The sequence below is a fragment of the Odocoileus virginianus genome, chromosome 16 (genome assembly GCF_023699985.2).
Source record: "Odocoileus virginianus isolate 20LAN1187 ecotype Illinois chromosome 16, Ovbor_1.2, whole genome shotgun sequence".
Lineage (NCBI taxonomy): Eukaryota > Metazoa > Chordata > Mammalia > Artiodactyla > Cervidae > Odocoileus > Odocoileus virginianus.
The window spans coordinates 15,221,995-15,235,183 of record NC_069689.1 but is presented as its reverse complement, the minus strand read 5'-3'; the positions used below and the strand labels follow the sequence as shown (position 1 = coordinate 15,235,183).

At 36.0% G+C, this 13,189-nt stretch overlaps 1 protein-coding gene across 9 annotated transcripts in view; it reads left to right on the top strand.

Moving 5' to 3' along the window:
* PAPOLA (poly(A) polymerase alpha) overlaps positions 1-5,164 on the top strand; it is a 50,724-nt gene extending 45,560 nt beyond the window's left edge. For 5 of the 9 annotated variants that reach the window (XM_070477867.1, XM_020899121.2, XM_070477866.1 and 2 more), the window contains 3 exons: positions 745-807; positions 2,631-2,705; positions 4,701-5,164. In XM_070477867.1, coding sequence (XP_070333968.1) covers positions 745-807; positions 2,631-2,705; positions 4,701-4,796 — 234 coding nt within the window. In that variant the 3' untranslated portion in view covers positions 4,797-5,164. The remainder of the gene's footprint in view (positions 1-744; positions 808-2,630; positions 2,706-4,700) is intronic. The other 4 variants (XM_070477869.1, XM_070477868.1, XM_070477872.1 and 1 more) reach the window with 2 other exon arrangements.
* The last annotated feature ends 8,025 nt before the right edge of the window (positions 5,165-13,189 follow it).

Genomic DNA, 13,189 nt, shown 5'->3' with positions numbered 1-13,189 from the left:
GATGTTAAGTCTTTTCTACTCTGTAAGTTAGCTGTGTTTTTTATGTCTTGTTTTAAAGCCACATTTACAAATAAATTTTAGTTCTGCCCAGTAAGGAGAGTAGAGAAGTTAGTGTCAAAATGTTTTTCTTAAGAAAGTGATGTTTATTCCAAGTCACTCACTACAGGAATGAGAAAGTACAGCAATTTTTGGTTTCTCATTTCTCCTCTTTACCAAAAATAACTTGTTTTAAATAGAATTATAATAAATTGGGGAGAAAAAAAAAAGACCTGAGGAGAACATTTTTTAGGCCTTCTCCAGGATGTTAAACACTAAGCAAAGGGGATTGTGTGGTTAAATTAAGTTTGGGAAAGTTAAAGAGACAGTCTTTCTAGAGCTTCTCAGAACCTTTTATGTATTAATATATATGAATCTCCCAAAAAGGAGGGGATAGTATTCCAAGTTCTATGTTTGATCAATGAGCTCTTTTTTTCTCTTCCTTCCAAAAAAGGTATTTTATGAAGTTCATAGTTTGGGGAATATACTTCTGTCGATGACTGATTAACAATGGCAGTGTTCCTCATGTTCTTTTTAAAGCCAAATTTGTTCATGAAAAAAAAATTTAAGCAAACCAGTTTTCTGTTTTAAGGACATACTTGATCTTATAGATTAATTATTTTATACTGTAAAATTTTTTATAAATCATTGGCAAAAAAAAATCTAAATTTTCATTTTAGAGAATAAAGCTTTTTTTCTTAAAAACAGGATGAAACAAGTGAAGATGCTAACTGTCTTGCTTTGAGTGGACATGATAAAACAGAAACAAAGGTATACTAATTTAGCCTCAGAATTCATACACATATAAAAGATGTGATAGAAATGTCTTCAGAATACTGTATTTTGTTCTGTAGGCTTTAGGTTTTCAGTATTGTTTCTAGAGATGTGTTTGTTCCTTTTTAATACTCATTTACGGCATCGAAATTGAATTCTTCAAGTGTGTGAAGTTCTCCTAGATGTGGGGTTATCTGGTGGGCACTGAATGGAATAGAATAGTGAGATGTTCCTGCCTGTAATGGAACTTATATTTAAGTAGAGAAGATAAGTGGTAGATGTGGTTGATTACATTAAAAAAAATGAAAGCAGTTGATGGTGATGAGAGGCAAGACTGCAGAAATAATAAAGACATCACAGAAAGGAGAACATAGTATTTGGAGTGATCCTTGAAGGATTCATAGGGTTTGGGGTAGTATAAGATGAGAAGGTCATCTCACTCTTGATGTGAGAGTGTGGTATATTTAGAGAGCCAGTTTTTGGCACATGGCTCTGGCTAGAACCTGGTGTGAAGGGGGCTTGAATCAAGGTAGATGGGATGAGAAAGATTGGTGTAGCCAAGTATTAGATTTTAAATATTATTTTTTTCAGAAATTGAAGTGTACTGAAAGCTTTAAAATTTTTTCTCCTTGTAGAAAAATTGCAAATCTTCCTCCTTTCTCCCAAATATCCAGATCGATATGTTAGCAAATATTTTTTGGTGTCTATAGGTTTTGTTTGTACCTACACATACCAGTGCCTTCTGCTTTCAAATCTTTACTCTACAAAGCAAGAAAAATAGTTACGCCATTGCATCATCTGCAAATATTACTTACAGGTGCATTGGATGCTATTTTAAGGCTGTTAAACCCTATTTTATTCACCTAGTTGCCTATTGTTAGCAATTATTTCTGTTAAAAAAGGGAAATTGCCCTTTCTTACAGTATATCTAAATATCTACCATCCATTTATGTTTATTAGGATAAATTAATGAAAGAGGAATTACTGGGACAAATAGATGTTTTTAAAAGTTAACATGTATTGCTAAGGTATGCTTCAGAGATTGCACTCCTCCATTTCTACTGCAGTGTTTACTGTTTTCAGTGTCACAGGAGAAATTTGGTATTTTGTAGTTTTATTATTGTATATATTTTATAAAAATTCACATTTTTGTATGTTTATTTTCATTTACATGTGCATATCTCTTATTTTTTGTGCACTGCTTTGAAAAAAGCTAGGGCAGTGGAATGACACAGTTCACCCTGTATTTTCTGATGATTTTCAGAGTAGAATCAGTGCATTGGTTATTGAGAAGGGGAAGAGAAACCAAAAGGAAGAAGGAATGTTTTAGAGACATTTTCTTCTTTTAATTAAAGGCCTTAGAACAGTTTTTGTGCTTCTGGGTAATTTCATTTAATAATACTGAATTGGTTTTATTTTTTTCACATAGCTAAAGCTGAGCTTGGGTTTATATTCTGTTAATTATCATCTGGGCAACATTTCATAATATGCATATATGTGTCTTTAATTAGTGCTTGTTTAAAATATCCAAGTTGAAGTTGGTTGGAAAGTCATGAGATATTTTGAGCATGCCTTATAAAGTTTAAGTAGGCAAATAGAAATTCATGTGTATCTGAAATGGTTAAATAACCTATAAGGTTTGTTTTTTTCTTTTGATGATTAACCATTTGATGTGATAGATGGTTTTGTAATGTAGTCACATCTTTCTCTTGATCCCTCCTGTCTTCCAATTTGTCTTTTTTTATTAACCACCAAACCCAGTTATGTTCTTTTATCATTTTTTTAAGTCTCTTTCCTCCCCCGTCCTCTTTGTCTCACAGGAACAACTTGATACAGAGACAAGTACAACTCAATCAGAAACCATTCAGACAGCGACTTCTCTGTTGGCCTCTCAGGTACTAAGTGCAAAAAGCAAGGGGAACTTTATAAGTGTTGTTAAGATTAGTGTCGTATAATGAAAGTGAGCACATCAGAAGTTTATTGAAATTATCTTTTTGAAAGTAAGTGCTCACCTACAAATATATTTCTAGTATTCAGAGATAGAGCACTGGTTGTGATCAAACCATTCTTTTGCACAGTCAGGATGCTAACTCGTCCCCTTTTTATATTATTTGACACTGCAGATCATTTAAATCCTCACTGCACAATATGCAGTCTTCACCTGGAGGTTTTAAGTCAGAGAGTGAACTTTAAATTAGAACTTAAAATCCTTCTTCATGGATTGCTTGAAAAATGTTTTATTTTCAAAATCTGTTTCTGCTTCACTTTTCACCTCTGCTTTTCAGTTATTTATTTAGTGTAATCCATAGTTCTTTAAAGCTGTTTTTTCATTTGTCTTAGAAATTCTACTGTGACAGTCCCTTGCGTACAGTAGACACTTGGACTCTCTTCATTGATTTGTGAACCTTCATTTTGTTTGTGAAATAATTGTTTTCTTCTTGAATCCTTTCAAATTGAATATACTCCAAAGTCTAGGTCAGACTCTGACACAAAGTAACTACTTCCTTTAAGTAGACATTAAACTGGTTAACCTCCACAAAGCTACTGCCCAGTGATGCTGCAGGATTGATGAGACAGTTGACACTGTGCTGCTTTGTGGCTCAGAGTTACTTTAATGTGGTGATTTTAAGATGAGTTTTTGCTGGCTGTTAACCTTCATAGTTCCTCTTGATATAAATGCTATGATTACTTTCTGAAATGTTTTATTTTCATAACCTTTAGCTAATAAAAACTTTGGGGGGTGGGGTGGAGTAATTCCAGCAACATTAGGAAGTGTTGTAGTTGATACTGATACACGGACAAACTTGTTTATCAAAATTCAGTTCTGTGATTGTGACTGCATGCCTTTTGGTTAGCCACATTAATCTCTAGGGAACTACTTTCATAGTTTGTTTTGTTGACTTCATCCCTCTGTGATTCGTACCCTCGGGTGTTTGCCTTTTAGATATTTTTATAAGGAATTAGAATTTTCTTTCTAATGAAAAGATCCCTAGAACCATTGAGAGAAAAATCACCAAGTTATATATATAATATAAAAAGTTACGTTGATTTAAAAAAATTTTTTTAATCTCTATTTGGTGATATAAGGGAGGTATTAATATTGTGACTGTGTCTAACAGTGAATCTTTGAGATAAACTTGAAATATTTACAGATGAAATGATAGGCTCTCTGGGATTTGCTTCAGAATAATCTGGGAGTAAAGGTGGGAGGACAGTGGATTGGCTTTGATGAAGTTGGTAATGAATACATGGGCACTCTTTATATAAGGCTTTACTTCTGTGTATGTTTGGAATTTTCCATAATAAAACAATTAAAAATGCCATCTTGTTTTTTTTGTTGTTAAAGAAGGCTTTGTGAGTAATTGTTTTTAACATAATAAAACTGCCCTAAACTTTGAATAAATCAAACTGTTGCTCAGTTGTGTAGATTTAAATTTTAATTGACAGAGTCAGAAAAGAATACATTCGCTGCTGCTCTTGTGTCAGGGGAACCTTAAGTGTTCTCCCACATGGGGGCGCGCCAGTGCCGATTAATACTATGACTGGCAGTGCTCTCACTTAGCATAACTCAGTAGGCGCATGATAGGTTACTGTTGGAGGACTGTGTTTATTACAGCTGTTTTTGAACTTACTTAGTTTTTGTATATTGCTTAAAATGTTACCAAAATCCTGCTCCTTACTTGAAAATTTCTACAAGTGTTAAAGCAATTTTGTAGTAACAGTCATATTTTTTTGTGCTCCATTTTAACAACATTTTAGAGTGTTTTTAAGATTTTAATTCTTATGAGAAGGTCCTCTCCATTTCTTAGGAAGTAAAGCAGTGAAAAATCAATCTCATTGATAAGTTACAGTACTTTGAACAATGTTGTGTTCTTTGCTTTTATTCTCAGAAAACATCCAGTACAGACCTTTCTGATATCCCTGCTCTCCCTGCAAACCCTATTCCTGTTATCAAGAATTCAATAAAACTGAGATTGAATCGGTAAAAACAACCTCAGGGGTCCAGAAACAATGTCTGCCAACTCAACCTGTTGTCTTCAAATGCTAAAAAAGGAATGGAGGGTGCAAGACTAGACATGACTGAAAGTGGATTGAGGGTTTTTTGTGACCTCCCTTACTGGGCTAATCAGCACTTGATCGGAAGTCCAGGTTAGTATGTGAAGCCAGGAGTACTATTATTATTGTGTTAGCAACAGTTGCATTAACTATTTCAAAAAATTACTGCCTTTTAAAAAAAAAACCTCAAGCTATATTTGTATTCATAATTGACATCTGGACTGGGTTTATGTTTGCTGCATTGTTTGGAAAATTTGCAATACAAACTGGCATAAGAATTCTTTATTCTGATGATGCACTTTTATGTATTTTTTTTATTATTATTAGAAAGTAGAAATAATTTTAGATTTTCAGCTTGATGGATTTTCATTTTTTCCTGAAGAATTTCCTTTACCATTAGTCTTCAAATCGGATGCCGTTGCGCAGTGGTGTATTGTTATGCTTCAGAGAAAGGATAAGAGTACATCTAGGTCAGTCCCTCTGAGGTAGCTGTAACCTTTAAAATGAAATGTCAACACTAGGGTATATATTTGACATTGAAAGCATAATTAGGAAATACTTCGTTTTGATGGGGTCATGATTAAGAAATGATATTGGTTTTTATTTATAGAAATGTTTAGAGTGCATACAAATCAGCGATCAGCCAGCAAATATTTTTCTTTGAGCTTGTTAAAGCTCTATATTCTTTTGCCTTCAATCTGTTGTCTTTGAAACCAAGCTTTTTGCTCCCTCCCTCTTCTTCCCTCCCCCTACCCCTTTTGCTTGTATGTGTAAGGTAGGACTTCTTTCATAAAAAAACAAAATGCCAGTATTTTCTTAAGCCATGATGTGAAACCAGTGACTCTGTGGCTGTATGGCACAGAACACTAAATTTTGGTCCCATGGCTGAAACTTTAGGGTGACTAAAAATAATGCCTGTGAAACATGATATCTATCTTGGATGGCCGTTTGATCTCTAAATATGAGGAATTTTGTACACTCCACAGAACTCCTGTCTATAGTAAAGTTGATTTTCAATATTAAATGTGGGCAAAAAGGCATTTTCTCCAAGAATTTTAAACTAATTTTTATTTTTAAATGGTTGACCAAAACTTGTCAGTAAATTTTACATGTGGAAACATTTAAAAATCATTTCTAGCAAGCACTTGACATCTAGTCAGCTCTTTACTCCTTTTTCTGTTTTGTTTTATCCTCTCAGTAAATAATTCCTCATAATTAAGCAGCAGAGCATTCATCTTTACAAATACATGAGGGAAGCCAGATGTTGATAAACTTATTCTTTCTTAATCTGGACAAAGCAAACCTAACATTTTTCTGGTGAGCATGTTTTATGAATCCTCCATTGTGCTCCGTTCTATCACATGTGCATTTTTCATGTTAAACTGCAATTACTTAACCTCTTCCCTGTTCCCTCTAAATTAATTTTCCAGAGTTGGAGTGTAGTCTTTCCCCCCCCAGGCTACGCATTAATTGCGGCTTTCTTTCTGCCATACTTTGTAGTCTCTAGCACACAGTGTCCTCCTTCCCACACCTTGGCCCTGCACAGCCGCCTTGCCGCCCCAGCGCCCGCGCGGACGAGACGGTCAGGCCAGCAGGTGAAGGCTGCAGGGCGGCTGTGTGCTTTGGTAGCTGAGTTAGATCGAAACCGCCAGGCACAGACTTAGTCTTGTCATTTTGTTTACACATTGGGGAAAAAGAATTCAGTTTATTAAACGTTTCATGTACCTGCACCCAAGTTTTGCCAAGCTGGGAACTTGGACATTTTCTGTGTAGTGACTTTTTAATTCTAGTTTTCATAACCTGGAGATCAGACTGTTGCTTTCGCATGATGTACGTAGTGTCTCATGACTGGAGTTTGCTTTGTTTTATAGTATCTGTACTCCTTGTATTTTTCAAGAGCTATTTTGTAAACAGATGATGTATTTCTCCATTGAAAACACAATAAAAAAAAAAACAGCACAATCCCACAGTTGGCTGATTTCTTTTGACTGACTTTTTTTATTTTTTCAGTGATTCCATTATTGCTACTCGTAAGTTATAGTATAGCTGTCAGTGAAGATTTGCTGAAGAATTTACTTTGGTTACTTTTAGGAAATCTCTATATCTGATTAATTTATGCCACTAGTAGCAGCCTAATAATAATTGATATCTCACATAATCAGGTATTTGTTTTTCCTATAATTGGTCATTAGGGAAGAAAACATGAATATAGTACTTGATAATTAATTTTCAGCTGACCCATCCTCCAAAATACTTGCTCTGTTTGTATAGACACCGTCTCTTTTCTTTGTATTTATTCCATGTAGACAGCAGTGTACCTACCGCTGCTGTGCTTGCTTTCAAAGCTGGTGGTTTTCAAAGCAGTTGGTGCTTTATATCTAATGTCAGCAGGTGGCACTGTTGTTTTTCAGTGACTTTAGGATCCTGCGTTTCTCATTTTATTAAACGCAGATCAGATTCTACTTTTCTTAAACCTTTAAATGGTCAACAAGGCATACATAACTTACAGGTTAGGAATGGACTCTCTGTGCATGTGATGGTCAGCGTTTGGGTATGGTTATCTTAGAGGCTTTGAGTGGAGGGATTGACGTCCTTATGTTAAATTTTTATTTCACGGGATGTGCAGTTGTGCATATTTTCATTCATGAAACTCTAGATTCTAATACCTTTACTGTATGTAAAAATAATATCTGATTGCAGTGTGGAATAACCTTTTATTAAGGAACATTTAACTTTTGGGACTATTCAACAAGAGACTATCCAACAAGGGACTATTTAACAAGAGAAACTTGTTAAAAACTACCCTTGACTCCGTTGCTAACACGTACAGAATAGAGCTTACCATCCCTACTTCGATGAGACACCCAACATGGAACTGGATGTTGCGACTTTGTGAGTTTTGTCACCCGTATGGCCTTTTGACATTTCATGCATCTTGCTGAATTAGTAAAATGATAATTGAAAATGTGTTTTGTGGTTCTGGGTATATTCTGGAATAAAGTTTGTATTTTTCTAATTAATACCTCTGTTTTTTTTCTCCACACAGAAAAATGTTTTAGAACTCTGCATAGTATTAATTCTGGCTGCAGTCAAGGTGGCAATAAATGATCAGCAGCTCCAAGTAGTAATTGATACATGAAAGGATAAATCATTAATATACACAAACTTATAGACCAAGCCCTGGAAATCTTAACCATTAGTGCACTTCAGTGCACTTAAGCAAAAAGATAAACTGTTTATCTAAAAAGGCGTTGAACAGTCCTTTGGATATACTTTGGCCTATTTTAAAATAAAAGAATAGTACAAAGAAAATTAATTGCCTTTTACCCTGAATTATATGTTTTGCTTATTTATTTATTTATTTTGAAGTTTTGAAAACTTATTTTACATACAAAGAGCTAGTATTATTTCCGCCTGAGGTTGATGTGCTGGATGAGCCATCTAAGGAAGTTCAGTTAGTCCAACTTAATGAAGCTGATGTCCTTCACATACTGGCGGAAACACTGGCAGCACGTATTGAGGCTGTATTTCCGGATCAGACCATGCCGGTTTGAGCAGACCCGGCAAGGGCGAGAACCCTGGCCGAATTTTCTTGGATGGCTCCAGTAGAGCTGCTGGTGACCCGTGTTGCTTTCTCGGCTGCAACGAGGTAAAAGGCTGTTTTGCTTTTTTAAAAAAAATTCTCCACTTTATTTCTTTTCTGTTAGTTTTTCTTCAAACCAAAATCACAAATGGATGCTGTCTCAATTGCAGACCTGAACTTGGCAAAAAAAAAAATTTGTGTGTTCTGTAATAAACATGACCTTCAGTCATATAGAGACAAGTGGTCTGTTTAATTATGTGTAATATGTTTCTCATTTGTAAAATCAATTTATTCATCCTTTCTTCGTAGTTGTCAGTTTAAAAATTCTTGTGACATTTTATATAGCTTTTGGCACCAAGAACGATGGCATCAGTAGTTCTGAGCCATGTATTGCAGAAGTGATTGTATGTACTTAATTCTAGAAATGATTTCAAATACTTGGAAAGTCATTTCAACTTCAGCTTTTTTTCCTTAGAGACATGCTTTTGTCTTAATGTTCTGGGAAATTCTTTGCAGCTGATCACACCATACACATTTGCTGAAAGGGATGGAATTTTAAGTGCATTGTTCCTTTCCTAGTCCTGTCTCAGTTCATAGGACTTGCTTAAAAGGGTAGAGTTATAGTTGTGCACAAGTTCCTATTTCAGAAAGCTCACATTTGTGTGAAAGGTTGTGACTGTACTTGTACTTTGGTCGTCTTTTTAAATGCTCCACGTTCAGATAGCTGCAAACCAGTATCTACAATGGGCACAGTTTTGTTAAGAGTTTATCAAGTTTAGCCACATAATACTTAAAATGTTGATGTTGCAAGTAATCATACTTTAACATAATGTAAATAAGGCCATGCAGTCACTTTTCCTGTTTTGGATCTCTTCAAATTTCACTAATATGTGAAATGAAGAACAGAACAGTCGGTGTGTGTGCTATAATCAAAGCTTTATATCTTTTACTGTGATGTTCCCAGGGTACAAGATAATGCCTTATCAAAAATAGTTTCCTTCTTGCCACCTAGCTTAGAGTTTTTGTTTACATGTGTTGTTTTTATTTTTTAGTGGGAAGAATGGATTTATGTTAAATCTTTCACAGTCCTTCTTAATGGGTCCCAGAGTTGACCAGAGAAAGAGTTTCTTGGTTTTGTTTCAACTTTACAGAATAAACAGTTCTAGAAGCCGCAGAGCTGATTGACCCTGGCCTTGAAGTTAACACTACCACTTTGGTCTTAGCAGGTCCTTTTCTACCTGAGCACAGACATCACAGCCTTAAGACAATTTACCTAAGACACACTATAGCAAAGTGCATTATTTAGAACAGTGTAAATTCAGTTGTAGTATTAGAATTTTAAAAACATAAAAATTTGTTTTTCTTAGATACTTTTCAATAGAAAAATTTAATATTTTTCAAACTTTTTCAATATATTTTTCAATATGTCAATAGATTGAAGTATAAGACAGATTAAAAGGGAAAATCATTAAAGGTAAATCCTGATCTATAGTGGGTTTAAGTCGTGGGCTGAGTGTGATGTAATTAATAGTTCCAGTGATAAAGTATCACTTAGTCTAAGTACCTTGCATCTCAATACTTAGAACTACCAGACATTATACTCAGTTTTTACTTAACTTGGGTGTTTTAAATTTCATATTAGTCGTGTGATTATGACCCAATTAAAAAAAAGTATATATAAAGTCTTAAAAGTAAGCTTTTTAGGAACACTTCCGTTAATGCTATTTTTTGATTCAACAGATTTCAGTTCCAAAATATGTGTTTTAAGTTCAAAAATGACAGTTTTATGAGTTTCATTCAGGTCATTGCAGACATTTGTCTCAGCCTTGTATAATTTCTAATCATGATATATAAGGGGTTATCAATTTTATGGAAAGGCAGAATAACAAAGTTATCTCTGGGAAGTAAAGTGATCTTGTACTACTACTGTGCCCCCTTTCGGTCCCTGTACACAAACGTGGATATTGAGTAGGTTCTTTTCAGGATTTTAGGCATAAGAAAGTGGGTAGATGTATTTTAATATAATAATGTAAAATGTCCCAACTTTGTGCTTATTCCTTGTGGATGCTGTCTTTCTCTTGGCACAACACCCTCCTCACAAACTTTCACACTGTGTGGTGCCTGGTGCTATGTGATTTCCAGAAATCTGGCATGAAAACTGGTCCTTGTTTGCGTTTTCTGACTGCAGTGGAGCTGTTAATAAAGAGATTGATGATAAAGTTGTCGAGAAGAGACAGTTGGGCAGAACTACTCCCCATGAGTGACAGAGGGCATGATCCTCCTTCACAGCCAAGAAAGCCGCCCCCAGCAGAGAGCCGACCGTGCCTGGACCCTGTGCCAAGACTATTAGAAGGAGCGTTAGCGTACTACTAGGTTACCGCAGCTCTTTAATTTAGACTTGGTTTCACATTTCCATTTTTAATCTGTGTTTATGGCATGTTCAGGACAAATATATTTGTGAATGTGACACACTTCCCAACTGTAAAATAATCATCTCTGCAAACTCGTAAAAGCACTCATAATTCATTCTAACCTGATTTAGTAAAATTAGGTTTTATTTAGAAAATATTAAGGTTCTTATAGAAAGGCTAAGTCCTTGAAGTCTTAAGGGAGTCAAGTCTGATGGTCTTGAGAATAAGCACTGGTTGCAGTAAGTATTGGTTATGGGATGTTAAGTATCTTGGTCATGGTGATTATAATTGTATATATTTTTCATCTATCACTGCTAATAAGCTTGAGTGAGTGGCAGGCATTTGGTTATGCTGTTCTCTGTCTTGTGTGGTCTCCTTGAGAGTCAATGAGGATTTTTGTCACTCTATAGCACTCCTTTAAAGATAGAGATCCTGCTGATGATTTTTTCAATTATCCTAGGTTACGTGTCTTCTGTTTTAGTTTTCCTGAATATGTGACTGTTTTGGACAGATTTCTCTTCTGTATTGTTGTGGCCTTTGTCTTGTTAAATGACCCAAAGGTGGACAATTTAGTTTCTTGGCAATGAAAATTTTTGAAAAAGTTAATTTTGCAAGTATGGTTTTTGCCTGTGCCAATCAGCGGTTGAATTCGAAGTATGTCTGTCACAAGGCTTTAATTTTTTTTTTTAATGTGTTGATAAAATCTCAGAGAAGGAACCTAATGAGGCATCTAGTTCATTGTATTTGTGACAGGCTCATCCATTTCCACTGAGGGAGGAGTCCATATTTCATCCTTTCCTTTGCAAGGCAGTAGTTAGAATTTTAGCTTGGGCTCACGGTGATTTCCTTGATCTTCAGCCATCTTTTTTTTTTAATTTATTTTTAATTGGATAATTACAATATTGCGTTGATTTCTGCCATACATCATCATGGATCAGCCATAAGTATACATATGTCTCCCTCCCACCTCCCACCCCACCCCACCCCTCTTAGTGATCTTCAGTAATCTATCGTTTCCTTTAGATGCAGGTTTTGACCGATCTGTACTTCCTTTAATGTGAGACCTTCAAAATGGATTTCTGCGTGTTTGTTCTGTTGGACTTAATTTTTGTTTGGGAGGAAATAAGATGGATGTTTGCCGGGCCTCGATACAGTGAGCCTTCCTTGAATCATATCATCCTTGAACCACAGGGTGTCTGAGAGCCTGTTCTCTCATTGCTAGGTTTGTTCTTGGTGTCCCCTGGATCTCCCAAGAAGGTTCATTGGCCAGACTTCCCAGGGTTGGTTCTGATCACAGCCCTGTAAACTGAAATCTATAAAACACATGCTGTGGTGACTAGAAGAAAGGCAAGCTATGAGGAATCCTAGTGTTTTCTATCAGTTGCTTCTTGGCCTTGTAGTACTTTAAAAAATTTTTAAATTCAGAACTGTTGTTTTTCATTTTCACTTGTTTGGCTGCATTGGGTCTTTGTGGCATCATTTTGTTACTTGGGGTCTTTTTGTTACAGCCCGGGCTCTCTAGTTGTGGCATGCGGGCATAGTTGCTCTGTGGCTCGTGGGATCTGAGGTTTCCCGACCAGGGATTGAACTCGTGTCTGCTACAGTGCAGGGTGAATTCTTAAATGCTGGACCACCAGGGAAGTCCCAGCCTTGTAGTACTTTTATGAAGAGTTTTGGATTTGATTGTTGTTAAGCAAACAGGCTGTGGGAAAAGTTGAAAATTTCACTGTATCTCCAGAAGAGTTTGAAATGGTCTAGACCTTTGAAACGGCCAACAGCGACGTTCTGAAAGAGGATGATGCAGTTGAGGTGAAGGGGAAAGAGGTCTGTAATAAGGTGAGGTCAGAGACTCACAGGAAGTAACGTCCTCTTTCCTCTTGGTTATTCAGTGATAGTGTCAAATTTTCTCTGACCCAACTCTGCAACTGCATGAAATGTAGCCTGCCAGGCTCCTCTGTCTAGGGAATTCTCCTGGAATTCTCCAGGAGTGCGTAGCTGTTCCCTTCTCCAGGAGATCTTTCCAACAATCATCATCAACCCAGGCCTCCCACACTGTGGACTGATTCTTTACTGTCTGAGCTACCAGGGAAACCCAAGAATACTGGAGTGGGAAACCTGTCCCTTCTCCAGGGGATCTTCCCAACCCAGGAATCAACCAGGGTCTCCTGCATTACAGGCAGATTCTTTACCAGCTGAGCTACCAGGGAGCTCTAGGTCAGCACTTTTTTAACTTGCTGGCTTCATGGAATTTATATCCTAGTGAGTTAATTTTTTTATTAGTAATAGTTGGTAGGAAAATGTCATTAAGAATTATTTGTAAGTTCTTGTG